The sequence below is a fragment of the Pecten maximus genome, chromosome 17 (assembly GCF_902652985.1).
Source record: "Pecten maximus chromosome 17, xPecMax1.1, whole genome shotgun sequence".
Classification (NCBI taxonomy): Eukaryota; Metazoa; Mollusca; class Bivalvia; order Pectinida; family Pectinidae; genus Pecten; species Pecten maximus.
In genome coordinates, this window is record NC_047031.1 from 28584633 (window position 1) to 28602329 (window position 17697).

Sequence of the window (17697 nt, forward strand, 5' to 3'; positions counted from 1 at the left end):
TTCAACGGAAATTTCTATTTAGGCATGCTCAGTCAGTCTTGATACATGTGCTATCAACGCCAAACGCCCAAGAGAAAATGAAGATTAATTGACCAAAGATTAACCCCAATGTGAGAAATGAACCCATAGAAAACAGAAAAAAGAGACCAAGATAATTCAGATAGAAAAATTATGAAAGCTTTTCGGAACTAAACAAAATCAAGTTTTCTGTCTTTCTTGCTCGCAAACTTTGTGACGATTTGATCTAAATCTAGCTCCAACGTCTTGTAGAAATGAATCATTGCCAGTCCAGAGTACCCACCAAGAAAACAAAAAAGAAAAGTTAAATTCGTATGTACTGTATACAGGGTACTCAAAATTATGCGGTTATAATATAAAATGTTGATATTGACAAAACGTCCAGTTAGAATCAAATCGCCTTATTGCGTACAAACAATTTGACAAATAATTTACCGTAGACTCGCGGGATTTGGGTATGATTTACCAAATGTGCACAATCAAAGTAGACATATAACTATGTTTGCTTGGAAACAACGCCATTCCATAGGAAAACATTGTGATAAAAACATCAAATGGTATTATAATTAGGTGTATGTGTAGATATGTAGACATCTAATAAAAATGTCACTTCAACAGAGGCTTGGTTATGTTTTTGTATCCAATAGGTATTTACATGTACATATATACTCGTGTATCCAATAGATACATGCACAAAATGTATACTCATGTATCCAATATCTTTCCGATATACTCCACATGTCCAATAATACCATACTTCATTACCTTTACGTAGACTTCAGTAGCTAGGCTAACGTATGATAGTATAAGCTTTAGGCCTAAGCTTAGATTAACATTACACATTGAAGTTAGTCCATTACTTTGTTTTCACTACATTAAGTTAACGTATTTGCATGGATTCTTAAACCAATCAATTCATAGGTATAGAATAACCAGTACCTAATAATATTAATACTTGCTTCGTGGCGAAATGGGAATTCCTCATCCATTCCTTATTATTTTCCATTAACAAGACTTTTTAAGAAATCATCAGTGAAATAACACTTAGCAATGTCTGGGTACGTCAGATTTTGTTGTCCAATCGGTGACTCAGCTTTTTCTAATGTAACTGGTGGTTGATTTAGCGGTGGGGATTTGAAATTCCCTCGAGGGAAACTTTGAATCTTCCGCTGGGCCATTTTGATAACCGGATTTTATGAAAGGAAAGGTTACATTCTTTTCGATTCTACATAGTTACTATAAGTCTGATGGGACCATTCGATTTGAACTCTGCATTCACTTTCAAGTCTCTAATTAGGAGTATGGCAAATCAGCCACATATTCCCGCGAGAATGTAGATTTTATTTATTTATTCATTTTTATTTTTTTTTTAAATATTTTTTTAAATATTTATAATAAGTATTTATTTTTTATTTTACTTTCCCTTTGAGAAAATGATGTGTTTGAATAATTGAACTTCCGAACGCGAAGGAGCGAAAATACGATGGCGAATGAGTGAAAATACAATGGTGATGGAGCGAAAACACGAGGGCGAAGGAGCGAAGCCATCGTGTTTTCTCTCCTTCGCTCCTTCGCATTTAGATCGAAGGAGCGATTTGAAAATTTGGCCCTAACGGAACACCATAGGAACAGGAGATACAAATGATATTTTCTAAAAGAAGCACATATTTGCACTTTGTTTATTTCATCTTAATCCCGTTGAAAGCAAGTTGATACAGGGTATTATTTTCCCTACACCACCCAGGGCAAGTAAAGTCCTAATATTACGTAATTTCTGTCAGAAACTGCATGCTACAACATGCTGATGTCGAAAGCGGAAATCGAAATCATAATGAATACTCAAAATCGATAAGAGCGAGGACAACATGTTAAGACGATCTATAATTAAACGGAGATATCTGGGAAAATACAGGTAAGATCAGGGACATAATACAGGTAAGATCAGGGACATAATACAGGTAAGATCAGGGACATATTTAGGGATCAGACTATCTTTATTTGGTGTCTATGGTCGATATAGATGTCAGAGCAAACAAAAATGTCATATTGTGTGCTCACATAGACTGCAAATCTTTTTACTTAGTTTATATCGTGGCTTTGCCACCAAAATGTAAATATATACATATATATATGTATTCGTCCCTGGTAAAACCTACATATGTAGCTGGAATTTCTCTTCAACTCATTGGTCGCATTATCTATGTCTAAGGACCTTATGAAGAAACTGTAAAAACATTGAGGTTGTTTTTTCCTGCGTTAAGAATAGTATGGGGTAAACAATGGTACACGAGGGGAGAAGTAGACTTTCTTTCGTAAAAAAAAACAACCCTCACACAATATGGTAGTACGAGTTATCTCCCTTTGACATAAGAAAACGTAATTAACTAGTTTAATTCACTTGTTGTTTCCATTAAAAGATTAGCATGATAACCGACACTCCAGTTAATAATTAGAATTGATTCGTTCTTAGCTATTGTAGAAATGCATCGCCCTTTATATTTTCAAGTAATCAATTAAATAACACTTCGGCAAGTAATATGGCTACTAGCTAGCTAAAGACACTATGGTGGCCATTCGTTAATTTTTTTCTATTAGAATATTAAAAATAAACAACTAAAAATGGCATGCATTTGTGCTTAACACTTCTATAGATAACTCGATTTTTTTTCTCACGATTAACGTCTAAAAATAGTTCATTACCATGAGCACGTGGTTGTGTTTACAACAGTTTGTCACATGGTACAGTAAGGTCACGCCCCCTTACACATCCAACTTCCGGTAAAATGGCCGATAAGAAATATGCTTTTTTGCAGGAATAGATACGTCAACATAGTGAAATTGGAGCCTCTGATGCCATGAGAAGGACGATGGTTGCAAACCAGTAACTTCTTCCGAACCTGTGTTAAAATGAACGTAAGTTATAATGACACGATGGATAAATATCTTACAAAACATCCATGTTTGTCTCAACAAGTTACGGATTTGTTCTGTTTGTTTTCTGAGAACATGTTGCCGACTTGCTGTTATGCAATTCATAATGTAGCCTAGAACACGTTAGTATTATTCATTATTCTATAATATCCATCAGCCAGACAGCTATACATTGTTTGGTTACACGAGGTAACGAGGGACAGCAGTACGTGTTGTAACCCGAGACACTAAATTAGGCTACCGACATTTTAACGTTCCGCGATATTATAAGTTTTACTTTAATTTATCAGTTTTATAAGCTGGTAACATGTATTAACATCATAAAATATTCTGCATCAGATAACTGAACATGTAACATGAACATAAATTACCCTAGTAATGCAAAAAAAAGTTAGTTAATTTAAAGAAACATGAAATAAACTGATCATGACATTAGTTGTCCTAAAAATCTTTAATCATTAGCTTGACAGTTTGATTTGATAAATCGTGAAAAGGGTTCTATTGATATGTAGGTTAAACCTTCAGTCATGATTTTGAGGTATCCAAGTTGACTTTGGTAAAAATTGCTGCAAAGTCATTTCAGGCATTGCCTCTTTCCAATGCAATTATATATAAATTAGCTATAGGCAGCTGTGGCACAACGATGCTCTGGTACAGAATATTTGTACACATGATATATGTATCACTGGTTGATGGCCATGGGATGGTACAACTATAACGTGTTATGATCGATATTGCTCAGCCAAAGCTATAAATGTAGGCATCAAAACAGTACACATTTTTGTGTACCTTTAATTTCACGAAAGTTGTGTTAAATTCAGATATTGTATATTTTAACTGAATCAGAAACTGAAATAGTTGTGAATTTTGATGCATATATAATTTCAAAATCAATAGCTATATATATGTTTACTTCTTGGAAATCATGCAGCAATATAGTAGTTTCATATTTTACTATTTAGGTCATATCTGACCCATCTGACGTGCTTTGTCCGTTTGTCGTCCGCTGTACGCAAACTTTTCACATTTCAAACATCTTCTCGAATTCCTACAGTGGGATTAAGCTGAATCTTGCCTGAAATGATCTTGAGATGGTCCTGACCAAGTGTTGTTATTTTTGGGGTCAGTCAGAAATCCAAGATGGCTGAAAAACACATTTAAAACTTCTCCAGTTGCACAGGTGCCATTGAGCTGGGAATTGAGGGGGGGGGACGTTAAGGAAGGAGAGCCAACAAACTTTGACATGGCAGTCATGGCGGCCATTTTGTAACATGATTGCACAATCATGGTTTTCCTGAACAACACCTATTTTAAACTTCTTCTCAAATTCCATCAATGTGACTCAGCTCTAACTTACCTGAAATGATCCTGAGATAGTCCTGATCAAATGTTATTATTCGGGTCGGTCCAAAATGCAAGATGGCTGCCATGGTCAACAGTGCCACTATACTCGCTGCAGAGAATGTATACTACAATTGTATTTATAAGGGTCTTTTAGAGTCAAATAACTGTTAAGGCTGTTAAGGGTTACAAGTTCAGAATTTGGTAGGGTCGGTAGGTACGAAAGTTATTTTATTTTATTTTTTTTGTTTTATTTTTCTTAATTTGTGGGGTGCCATTCAGAATTGGAACACATACATTTTAAGCAAATGTTTGCCCTTTATATGCCTTTACCATTCTCTTCACGTTGGCGGTTGGACATGAAATGTCGATGGTAGTATTTGTAATGAATGTCACACAAGCGCTTGACTGGCATGGGCCATTTAATCAAGCACCGGGATGAACTCGTTTAAAGTTTTCTGGAATTTTAACCTAATCGGGAAATTCCGGAAAGAAATTGGAAAATTCGAGAAAAAAATGAATAAAATAACTTGAGTCAGTGGTCAAAAAGTAGGGTCAGTCCTGAAACCCTAAATACATATATATATTTGATTTTGGCCTAAGGCCCATGGGCCTTTTGTATATAACAACAGGTTGCATTTACTAGAGCATTAAAGTAAGTTTTAATAGATGTAATTATTGAACTCAAGTCGGAACAGTTCATGCTTCACTGATTATAACTGGTGGATGTATATATACCTACTTCACAAATTGTTCAAGGTAAAGATTTAACTGTAACAGGAGCGTGTCGTGTGCAGGTTCACATGTAGGATATAACAATCCCTGCTACAACTGTTCGTAAGTCTTACTAAAAGTAGTTGTTCTGACACTGGTGGATTTGTTAGTCAGTTGATGCTTTGATCCATATTTTGTTACTACTACGTTCAGTATATATTCTATCGGGTGCCACGTTGGCTGAGAAGGAGTGTTTAAGGCGTCTGACACTTCATCTCTAGCCCTCCACCTCTATATATGTTGCGAGTTTGAAACCTACGTGGGGCATGCGAAGTTGCCAGGTACTGACCGTAGGTCAGTGTTTTTTCCCCTGATATTCCGGCTTTCCTCCACATCCGAAACCTGACACGTCCTTAAATGACCCTGGCTGTTAATAGCTATATATAGGACGTTAACAAAATAAACCAAACCAGCTGTTAATGAAAAGATACTGAACAGACATAACAAACATGCAGATTATTATAACCCAGCATCAAACTAAAACAAACCAGGTACAATGGTCTGATGCTATATACTGGTATGCCGTTTTCCCAGAATGAGAGTTATTGTAAGCATATAGCTGGAACTATATATAAAACTTAGACATTGTTTTACTTTCCAGGACCAAATGTCTGGCCTCTCCCCCGAGGCAGAGGTATTCATACCTCGGGGAGCAAGTCCACAGACAGAGGGACGCATGAATATCCAACAAATCCCATCCTATATGACTAACTGTTATCCCTTTGTACAGACAGACTACAGGTAAAATTTAACAGATGTTGGCTCTACTATAGTTGTTAATATGTTAATGAGGTCAGAATTGTCGTCAATAATTACAACATGGATTTACGACATGAAAGAACATCCACAAATTGTTGAATGTATTCAACTACTTTGTGTGTCTTGTGAATACAAGGTTGACAGCTATCCGTATGTATGTTCCTGGAAATGAAAAGCTCTAGAAAGCTAAGTCAATAACTGTTCTGTCAAGAAAGCAATGCATGTACGTATACACAGATGTCATTTTATTTTACCATTTTGATTTATTTGAATTTTCTGTTAACTTTTTACTTTTAAAAATTTTAACAAATGTCAATATTTTTTAATTCTTGCTTGTTGTTTTCAGAATGCCATGGGTCTCTAGCTCCAGACCTCCAAGGCACTATCATGGTTTCCATGGTAGCAGAAAACACAGAATGTCTGGAGGTAAAAAAGAATGCTTTATTGGGCATGAAGCTGTAGTGCAGTGTCCGTGTGGCCATCTATAGGGTTTCAAATTTTCCATTCAATCATTTTTTCTCATTATCATAGACCCTGGATCATGATATTGAGTCATAATTTGCATGCAGGGATAATTATAATATGCTATAGAATTAGGTCAAATAAATGACGTTGATCTACTTTCAAAGTCAAAGGAGTCAAAAAATCAGCACAGTTCAGTCTGTTTCTGATGATCAGCTTCCCAAGAAACACAAACCGGAGCGTCAAACCATGCACCTCAGATCTTCATCCGAGGTTATGTGGAAGGCACTCTTACCATTGACTTAACTATCGCGGCCCTAAAAAGAAAGGAAGAAAAAAATTGTTCATAGCAGAAAAATCATAAAACATATATTTCAGGTTTGTGTATCTAAATCTATTTCAAAATTGTACAAAAAAGCTTTAAAACATTGTTCTTTTTTCAGGTAACCATGGAAACAGAATGCCAGCTAATAAATATATGGATCATTCTAATCCATTTATGTTCCATGGTGTTCCCCCACCTGTGGAAATGGGATGGAATAACCCATTGTCCTATAACCAAAATCTCCCAGCTACATCTATGGAGTTTCCTGGTACACTTCCAAATGGAATGCCGTTTGATGGGGGGACGTCTGAATCCCAGAACAGCCGTCAAAATCAAGGGGAGTCCACAGCATGGAAGAGACAGCCAAGAAAGGACAATTCTAGTCAAAAAAAGAATGTGAATGAAAACAATGTAAGAAAGGTTGGAGAGAAAGATGGTGCTGCAAACTTCGAACAGAGACATGAAGGAAAGAAGAAAGGAGATAAAAGCAAACAATTGCAGGTAAAAATTTCATCACATGACGTTTAGATTGATTCCCTTCCTTTGTTTTCAATAGTTTATGGTGTATTTATATAAATAACTTTTAACATATTTACCATATCAGGTCATATTCCCACTACAAATATACATATGTCTCTTTGTGAAATGTTTGTCAACATCTCTTTTATGGTAAACTATTGCATACTGAGATTTTGCTTCATATTTCCCTGTGTAAAAAGAGTTATAGCCCTTTTTTGGCATTCATCAATTTGCAGGATTTGGGAAGGATACGTACCAGAGGCCGTCGGCCATAATTGCATACCAATTCTTAATGGCCCATAAAAAAGTCTTACATATATATATATACAAAGGGGAAATGGCCCATAAGAATATTTAAGACAGTTGTAAATGTCCCATAAATAGACTTGACATTGCCAATCCCTGATTCTATTAAGACAAATGTTACCATGTCACCTACAACAGCCTTGCTCAGTCTTATGTAACTATGGAGATGGAAATGCCTTACTTACACATACCTTTGTATATACACAGAGTTATAGCCCTTTGTTTATTCTTGTTCACAAGTCTGAACAGAGGAATTGGCCATGGAATGCTTTTATATACAGAGTTATGGCCCATGATTTATCTTGTTCACAAGTCTGAACAGAGGCATTGGCCATGGAATGTTTTTATATACAGAGTTATGGCCCATGATTTTTCTTGTTCACAAGTCCTTACAGAGGTACTGGCCATGGAAGGCTTTCAATTAGTACTTTACTGTATGTATACATCAAACAGAATAAATTTTAGAATAAATATTATAGTTAAAGGTGGTTTCCTAGATTTGGTATACAGTATATACATGTGCATTTTATCTTCGAAATAATCCTTTATATACATTCTTCATTGTTGTGGGAATACAGTATGTACTCATAATAATATCATGTAATGTAATCATCTGTACACTGTAGTACTGATTATCTGAAAAATTGTCACCATTGGCATGTATATCTTAGTGTACATAGCTATGGGATGGACTAATATATATAAGTATACACAGATATATACCTACAAATACTCTAGTGTACATTTGTATGTGGTCGTCATTTTGGAATTTTCACCTGCAGCCTGAATGCTGGATTTATTACCAAAAATATATTACCTGTGTTGTGATTTTGAGTCTAGACATAGTAATATTACACTCGTGTTTGTACAAAATAGTGCCACAACACAGCACACTTGATCAGATAGCTAATAATCAATATGTTCTACCTTGTTGCTGGGCCTAGCTGTGAATGACCTAGAATTCGAGGATTTAAATTAACGTCACTCTAATAAGTTTATATATATATATAAATGTTTTTTCATTTGATTTCTGCTTCCCTATCCAAAATTTTGATTTAAATTCTCTGTCATTATCATGTTCATTTTCTGTAAACACTGTAAATTTAGGAATTGGGAGTGGAGCCCACATATACATGTAGGTACATGTATATAATAAATTTTAATGAGCTTTTTCTGGTTATTTAAATTTAGTCCAATAAACAATTTCCTTCTCAAAAGTAATTAAAAATTCTCAATATTTGTTTTTTTCAATTTCATCCTCAAAATTATTTGGATTTCCTCTTGAATTGAAAAAGATAGTTTAAGGGTTGGGCATATATTATCCAGCAAGGTCTGATGTGAGCTTATTATCAGGCACGTGTTTATTTTCATAATATATACATGCTTATCGTCATACATGTACATTATTGCCAAACACATACTTATTACCAAACACATACTTATTGCCAAAACAGACTTATTGCCAGAAAACAGACTTATTGTTATAGACTTATTGCCAGTAACAGACTTATGGCTATACAGACTTATTGCCAGGAGCAGACTTATGGCTATACAGACTTATTGCCAGTAACAGACTTATGGCTATACAGACTTATTGCCAGTAACAGACTTATGGCTTTACAGACTTATTGACGGAAACATATTCATTATCATACAAACTTGTTGTTACAAACTTATTGCCAGAAGCAGACTTATAAATTACTGTTTTACAGAATTATTGTCATACACAGGCATATTCTCATATGTATATATATATATATACACATGCTTTTTGCCAGACACAGATTTATTGCCATATGTAGACTTATTGACAAACACTAGCTTATTGCCAAACACTAGCTTATTGCCAGACAAAAAGCCTAAAGCCAGACATAGGCTTATTACTGGATGATAAGATGAATGTTTGCAAAATTTAAGCATATTTAATTAAATATAACTATACATAATTATATATATATTATATAGGGTCTAGTAAGTAATAACGACGGCATAATCCAATATAGGTACTGAATCCTAACAAACAGATGTTCGTTGGATGTGTATTACTAGAAATAGAAAATTTGTCAAGTATACGTAGTAATAACAACAGTAATAACGACAGTACAGACAAGTAAATTGTTGAATTTTCGAGGCAATCTGTCCCTTTATCAAGACACAAGTAAATTGCAAACGATATATATATATATATACACACAACATAAACTCCACCTTGTAATACTGGTTTGGTTCCACAGAAAAATGTTGACAGCAAACAACCGTCATATCTTTGGTGATTTAGGGGGATATGATAGTCAGGGGAAAATGAACGGAATGTCATGAAAATTGATTTTTGGGCCAGAATTTGCTTTGCTGTAAAAATTACTTCCATATTCTGTGGTAAAAAAGTGTTCATCTGACATTCAGTTAGAAATCTTTTTCTTGAAAGACAACATATAAAGAGTGTATCATGTCCCATTAAGTGAAGTTTGTAAATTAAAGAAAATAGGACAGAATTTTATCAGTTGTAATTTTGTACTTTCACTTTCAGCATATGAAATCATTGGTTAGCTATATATATATAGCCACCAGTAACGACATGTAATTACAGGAAAAGAAACAGTATTCTGATTTCTGTAAATCTAGTCATCTGTATTATTTATACAACTGAAAATCTGCAAATACGATACAGACATGTGTACCTATTGATTATTATGGTATGTCTGCACCGAGTTTATTTCTGGTCAGAGTTCCTTATCATTATATATAGATCTACAGGAATAAGTGCAGACATGCATTCCTTATCAGGAAGAGGTGAGCTCTGTCACCGTGACAACAAACAAATATATAGATATAATGTATGACCTTGTATATGGCTGATATAATGCTTTGAAGATTATTCACCATTGAGATTGTCATTTAACCTGGAATATTTCCTGAATTATTAAAAGATATAATAAAATTATATAAGATTGAAATATATATATATAAAGAATTAAAATAATATTTGTCTGCGCTAAATTGGGGAAAAGATCTGAATTCAGATTTTGTGCTGAATTGGGGGAAAGATCTGAATTCATATTTGTTTGATAAAGCTGACTAATCTTTGGCTGTAAGTTGACTGGTGTAAACCGTATTTGTTGACATAAACGTATAATCCCCTGTAGGGTTGTACTGACCGAGATCCTGCCCACCACACACTATAAAATTGTTGTTAATTCAGAATCAATATTTAAACACATTCCTGCCAGGATTTACCCAGGCCTTTTTTTACTCCTAATTCTGTTTGTTTTAATGTTGTCTTTTGAAAGTTATAACTCAGTTGAGTTTATAGATATATTGATAACCTGCTGTTTCCTAACATGTATTTTTACTTCTATACTTCCTAGTACTGATCGTATACAGGATGTAAATATTAAATACCTTGTAGAATATTAATAAGTATAGGTAAATATATATATATATATACTGGTAAACATAAAAAGGCATGAAAAGTTTGTATATTTATAAAAACACATTTTTATCATATCCTGTACAATGAAATCATACCAAAATTCATTGTAATTTTAAAATAGTCAATGACACTAGTACTAGTAATGATTTATTCAGTTATTTATCTACTGTTATTGTTAGTCAGCTAATTAGGAAAACACAAGTGGGGGTGAAATAAGCAATTTTCTTACCCTGGACACCGATAGCCATTATTTACTGGTGTGAGATTTCCTTTCTCTTACTATAGGTGGACAGTGATAGTAAATATTTTACTACTGTGAGATTTTCTTACCTCATACCCTGGACAGGGATATTTGATATTTTACCAATGTGAGATTTTCTTTTCTCATACCCAGACATGGGATAGCTGATATTTGACACAGGTGTGAGATTTTCTTTACTTACATATGTACTTGTACTTCACGAGGTGATCCTGTGGTTGATAGGGATGGGATTAATTAACCTCACATGCATATGGGGTATAGAGAAAGACAGCTGTCACAGGCTATGATGCTACACATAATACCGCAATATCATCATTTCCTGTAGCCTTATCATGTCGCAAACTGATAACATCATCGATTACGTCCCACCTTTCATGGGACATTGTGTGTGCATGATGGTGCAGTGATATAGGTTTCCCAACTTAAAAGCACCTTACAATTTGTTACTTGTATGTGAGGAAAATAATCAAACATAGCCCTGTACCATGGACAACCTTTGTTTGGATGGCCAGCACTCAGCAAGCTGGTTCTTGCCGTCCAAACTCTTTCACTCGGATTGAGGTTTCCCTGTCCATAGAACAGGCCCATACAATATTCTATTGTTTCTATTAGGGTTGAGACAAGCTTCACCAAAAGTCATGCTCTATGCATATTCTCAACAATTGTACGGCGGCACAGCAACAATACAATCATGTCACGTCAATATTGTCTTTCATTGATGCACATGTAACTGCAATATTAGATAGATCTGAGGGTAAACAGGGTAAGAGAAAATAATCATTCACCCCCATGGAAATGAGCCAGGAGAATCTCAACCCTGAGGGAAATATTCTTAATTTAAACTTCATTTATTTTACAACAATTGTGAAACAAGTTATATTAACTTATATTAATCACGCTTGTTGGCCCGGGTAGAAGCACACGAGGTGTCTTATTGTGGGAGGAAACCGGAGTACCCGGGGAAAACCCATGTGATCGGGCAGGTGACCCAATACCTTTTCACATCCGATTGGGGAATCGAACCCCGGCCGCCGAGGTGAAATGCAAGTGTGTTACCACTGTGCCATTCTTTAAGCTGATAGTGCAAGTTTAAATGCTTCCAGTTAAAATCTATAAACTGTATATGAGCATCATATTTGACAACCTAATAATCAGTTTACACTCTGGTTGTGATCCCCCAGTTTCACTTCTAGGGGATCGGGGGGTATTGGGATATTTGGAAATGTTATACCATGTTAACATATTATTTCAATGTGGGACCATTTCTAGTATATATTGTTAATTTAAATTTACTTTCTGAGTTTATTCTTTTGTATTTCAAGAGAGGACGACAGAACATTTCAACAGGTGATGCGGTCTCTAAAGGAGTTAAGGGTTCACCGGCACCAAGAGAAGAGCGCACCCCAAGGGGGATAATCTTCAAAGAAATATCCATCCAAACAGGTAACGGTTATATTTTATTATATAATTGGCCAGTTATCCAGTGAATTCACTCCTGTAATATTTTTGCATGTGTCAACCGTGAAACTTACCCTGGAGAGGTTTTCATTGGCTGTTTGTGCCAGTTAAAAATTATTGTGATGTCATAATATGGACAATGATATGACGTAATGAACTGTGAATGGTGCAACAAAATGACTGTCTCTGTTTGACTTGTCCTCTACATTTTGATTTGAAAACTTGCCAATTTGTAGTTTTTCAAAGTTATAGAAAGTATCTTAAATTTGCTTTCATTTCATATGAGCTTTAATGAAACTTGTCACAAATTTTTATTAAAGCTGACAGTGCAAGTTAAAAAGCATCCAATTGAGATTAAAAAAAAATAACACATGTTCAGATTTCCGAAAATCGTTTTCGAGACATCCCCCAGTTATGGTAGTGTCGTATCTAAGGACGGGCAGACATTTTTCTTTTTCGTTATGCATGGATACGAACCGCTATAAAGGCGCGTGCGTTCATTGAGGCAAGTATCAGTCTATCGATACATGCGCAAAGCGACACATCTCTCCATTATTATATAGTATACGTTCTCAATACACACGCCAACAGGTTTTTGTTTTCATTGTACGCAATTGTAGAACTTGGATATGGAATTTGAAGAGGTAATTATATATATAAATATATATTTTATTTTACAATAAAAGAAAGAAAAGAAATTTTTGACAATACAATAAATTTGGGCCTCAACAAAAACATGCACCTAATAAAATTATAAACAGAGTATATATGAGTAAACTCCTACCTGAGTCTTTACAACTGTTACAGTATTATATCCATAGTTTCCATCAATATATTTTCCGTGTCTTCATATCTTTTGTGCACGTGTCATAACGCAATTAAAGCGTGATAAAACTGCACTACTGCACTACAACAGCCCTAGTGTAGTGTAGTGTAGTGTAGTGTAGACAATATGAATACATCCGAGGAGTTCCGAGTGCTAGTGTAGACGCGAGTAAAAATTGGAACTCCTCGGACTGTTTACTTGTTATCGAAATGGCTGCACCCACGAAAAACACGTGAGAAAATGGATAGAGTATTTCGGATTAATTCGTTATGCATTTTCAGCATTTATGTGGAGATTTTATTTTGAACAAGATTTGAAAGATAAACTGAGAGACACTGACCATCTTTCTGCTCAGGTTACAGGTAAGTGCTTCATCTGTTTGGTGTCGTTCGCAAATACAGTTGTAGGTCACGTGATGTAGTGTAGGTGATACAAGTGTGCCACCGTGAACACCTGATGTTAGAGTGAATGCGAGTGTGACGAAGCACGTTCTTTTTATAGCAGCGGCGGTTTGGTTGTATCCACGCATAACAAAAAAGAAAAATGTCTGCCCGTCCTTAGATACGACACTACCATAACTGGGGAATGTCTCGGAAACAATTTTTGGAAATCTGTACATGTATTATTTTTTTTAAATCTCAATTAGATGCTTTTTAACTTGCACTGTCAGCTTTAAGTGGCAAGGCTCATAAAAAAGAAGAAAAAAAAGTTTTAAGACTTGTTTTACAAAATCTCATATGAAATCAACTGTAATGAATAATTTTATGTTTCTGTTATTTCCCTAAACCAAAGATTTCAGACACAACTTGTAATGCGGCCATTTGTTGTAAATATTCTCAAGACACATATGTCATGTTAATAACACTTTTATGACATCACAGGTAATTCATGACATCACATATCTATATGAATTATGATGTCTGACTATATATTATGCCCCAGTCAGAATTGGTGTGTCTTTTGATGAAATAAAGTAGAAGTTTTCACTTATATTCTCATGAATTTGAGTTATGTCAGAGTCTTACACTTATGGTGCAAGATATTGATTTCAAAGGGCTGATGGTATATCAAAATGATGAACTTATTTTAAAAATTCCATACAACATACTGTAAACAATTTAAATTGCGTGTCAATTTAATTTCAAATTTCATGCCTAAAAGCGTTTTTTAATTTCATGATTTACAGTTGTATAAGGCCTTCTGTATCTGTGATTGAAACTATTTCATTACAATTTATTTTTTTGGGAATCTTAAAATTAATTGCACTCTAAGATAAGTTTGTTTACAGTAACCACTTACCATAATGTATAGGAGTTGAAGGTCCACTATAAACATTGTTTTTGACCCTCACTGTCTGGTGTGAAAATAATTTTAAAATTTGGAATGTCTTCTCTATTTAGATCTGTATTCAGTTTCCTTGGCACATAAAGTGTATTATGTAGTTTGTCTTCTTTGTTCAAATAAACGACCTTGAGCATGATTCAATGTCAAGTGATTGGTATTATTAAGTTGTTATAGTCATTACATTATTGAAGGCATTCATACTATCTTCTTGGATCATGTTTCTGAATTTATAATTTTGAGCAATAGACCATCGTTCCTTTTCTCTTATCATGATTAATTCAAAATTTCTGTATACATTTATTTTTTCAGCATAGACTTACTTTAGACACAATTTCTTTCACTGGTTGCTATATATACTCAAATTCCATCATATGTTAACACATTTCACCTGCGTCCGAATTGACTTGTCTTATTTTATAGAATTCTCAACACATTTCACCTGCGTCAGAATTTACTTGTCTTATTTTACAGAATTCCCGGACAGATTCGCTAACAAAACGTTAGCAGTGTATCCCTGTCCATTCTACTCACCCCAGAACCATGATGGCAGTCAGATTCTATACAGTAGTGATTCAGAGGTAGACTCCGACAGTGGCTACTGTAGTCCGCAACATAAGAGGAATTATGTGTCCAGTGGCACACAGCCCGCTGAATTCATTGAAACAGTGGTCTTTTCTCAAAATTTTGTGGAATCAGAACAGAGTATATCAAATTCTAATGAATTGACGAAAAGACAGAATACATCAAAATCTGCCCAATCAGGGCATAGCATATCAAATAGTGACAGAATAGGGCAGAGTAAATTAAATTTACATCATCCAGAACAGAGACAAGATATTCAAAATTCTGTCCAATCAGGACAGAGTTCTTTAGTGACTCCTTCAGCTGTCCCGCAGCAAAAGATGAGCTATGCCATGATTACTCAAAAAGTGCCTAGTCAAAAACCCAGTGTTCATCCAGAAAACACACAAAATGTCTGTGATATACCTATAAACTGTAAAAATTCCAAGATTGACTCAGGAGAGAAAACTCTAAGTGCCAAGAAGTCTGTGACTATTAGTTCACAATCTGTAGAAAATGCTGATGAAAATAAAAATAAAGCAAATGTAACAGACAATGAAGAATCAACTGGTGAGAAGAAAAAAAGAAAACGAAATAGGAAAAGATCAAAGAAAAAGAAAAATGAGGACCCCGCTGATTCACAACCAGTGGAGGCTGTTGAGTTACATTTTGAGGATGAAGAAGAATTTCCTGACTTGTTAGGAAGTGTTCAAACTTCTGCTCCTTCCTTGGAACGAAGTTCATCTCTTGGAAGGGAAAACAATTTGTCATCAAGGGAGACAACTCCTTCTCGGGAAAATAATAATTATATTGGTTGTGAGAGCATACATTTAGATAACTTACAAACAATTGGAAAAGCAGCATATGTTCTACACCCTAGTGTTGGAAAATTGAAGAATGCAGGGGAGGCAACTACAAATAAAACAGTTGATTATTCAAATCCTAGTCCAGTCGTCATGACAACTGCAGTCAGTGTTTCTGGTCCACCATCCTATAGCTCCATCCTGAAGGCTGTGAGTTATTCAGAAGTTCAACATTGATATTTTTTGTAAATGTATTCCATGCAATTAAGCAAAATTGTCATTTCAAAACTATTGATGAACAAATAACAGTCTTTTGGCTTTAAGTTGCAATGGTATTATTTCAATGAAAAAATATATATTGAGATTAAATTAAAAATATTGGTGTTTTGTAAAAAAATATGTATACTATTGTACATTACCTGATGTGTATATAAAAAGTATTATATTTCAGAAAAAACCTGTGGTGACATTTGATGAGAGACAGCTTCAACAGAATGAAAAGCTGATGAAGGAGAGTAAAGCAAGGGAGATAACTGATACAGGTATAGTAGAGCAAGGGACATAACTGATACAGGTATAGTAGAGCAAGGGACATAACTGATGTATGTATGGTAGGACAAGGGAGATAACTGGTACACATATGGTAGAACAAGGGAGATAACTGGTACACATATGGTAGAACAAGGGAGATAACTGATGTGTGTATAGTAGAGTAAGGGAGATAACTGATGTATGTATAGTAGAGCAAGGGACATAACTGATGTATGTATAGTAGAGTAAGGGACATATAGCTGGTACAAGTATGGTAGAACAAGGGAGATAAATGATACAGGTATAGTAGAGCAAGGGACATAACTGATACAGGTATAGTAGAGTAAGGGACATATAGCTGGTACAAGTATGGTAGAACAAGGGAGATAGCTGGTACAAGTATGGTAGAACAAGGGAGATCAGTGGTACAAGTATGGTAGAACAAGGGAGATAACTGGTACAAGTATGGTAGAACAAGGGAGATCACTGGTACAAGTATGGTAGAACAAGGGAGATAACTGGTACACATATGGTAGAACAAGGGAGATCAATGGTACAAGTATGGTAGAACAAGGGAGATCACTGGTACAAGTATGGTAGAACAAGGGAGATAACTGGTACAAGTATGGTAGAACAAGGGAGATAACCGATACAGGTATGGTAGAACAAGGGAGATAACTGGTACAGGTATGGTAGAACAAGGGACATAACTGGTACAGGTATGGTAGAACAAGGGACATAACTGGTACAGGTATGGTAGAACAAAGGAGGTAACCGATGCAAGTATGTATGTTAAGTAGGGGATATTATTACAGTAAATGTTGCATTGTGGGTCTGCTTCCATACATCCAGTAGAAATATTGGAACTGGCAGAGCCTCCAAAAAAAGCTACAGATTAAGATGGGGGGGATTTCGGCACATTCGGATCAAGGGTCCATGGCCAGTTGTTGTCAACTATCACTACTGGTATACACAGTATTAGAAAAACATTCATAAACAACTCCTGCTGTTCCTTAATGTAGGCAGTTCTGTTTTAAATTGAAACAT

At 35.1% G+C, this 17697-nt stretch overlaps 1 protein-coding gene across 1 annotated transcript in view; it reads left to right on the top strand.

Moving 5' to 3' along the window:
• Positions 1–2784: 2784 nt before the first annotated feature.
• Positions 2785–17697, top strand: part of LOC117315618 (selenocysteine insertion sequence-binding protein 2-like) — a gene marked incomplete at its 3' end in the record, with an annotated part of 30732 nt that continues 15819 nt past the window's right edge. The window contains 7 exon segments of the mRNA XM_033869888.1: positions 2785–2931; positions 5666–5805; positions 6170–6249; positions 6729–7111; positions 12450–12570; positions 15227–16329; positions 16571–16661. Of these exon segments, the coding sequence (XP_033725779.1) occupies positions 2926–2931; positions 5666–5805; positions 6170–6249; positions 6729–7111; positions 12450–12570; positions 15227–16329; positions 16571–16661 (1924 nt within the window).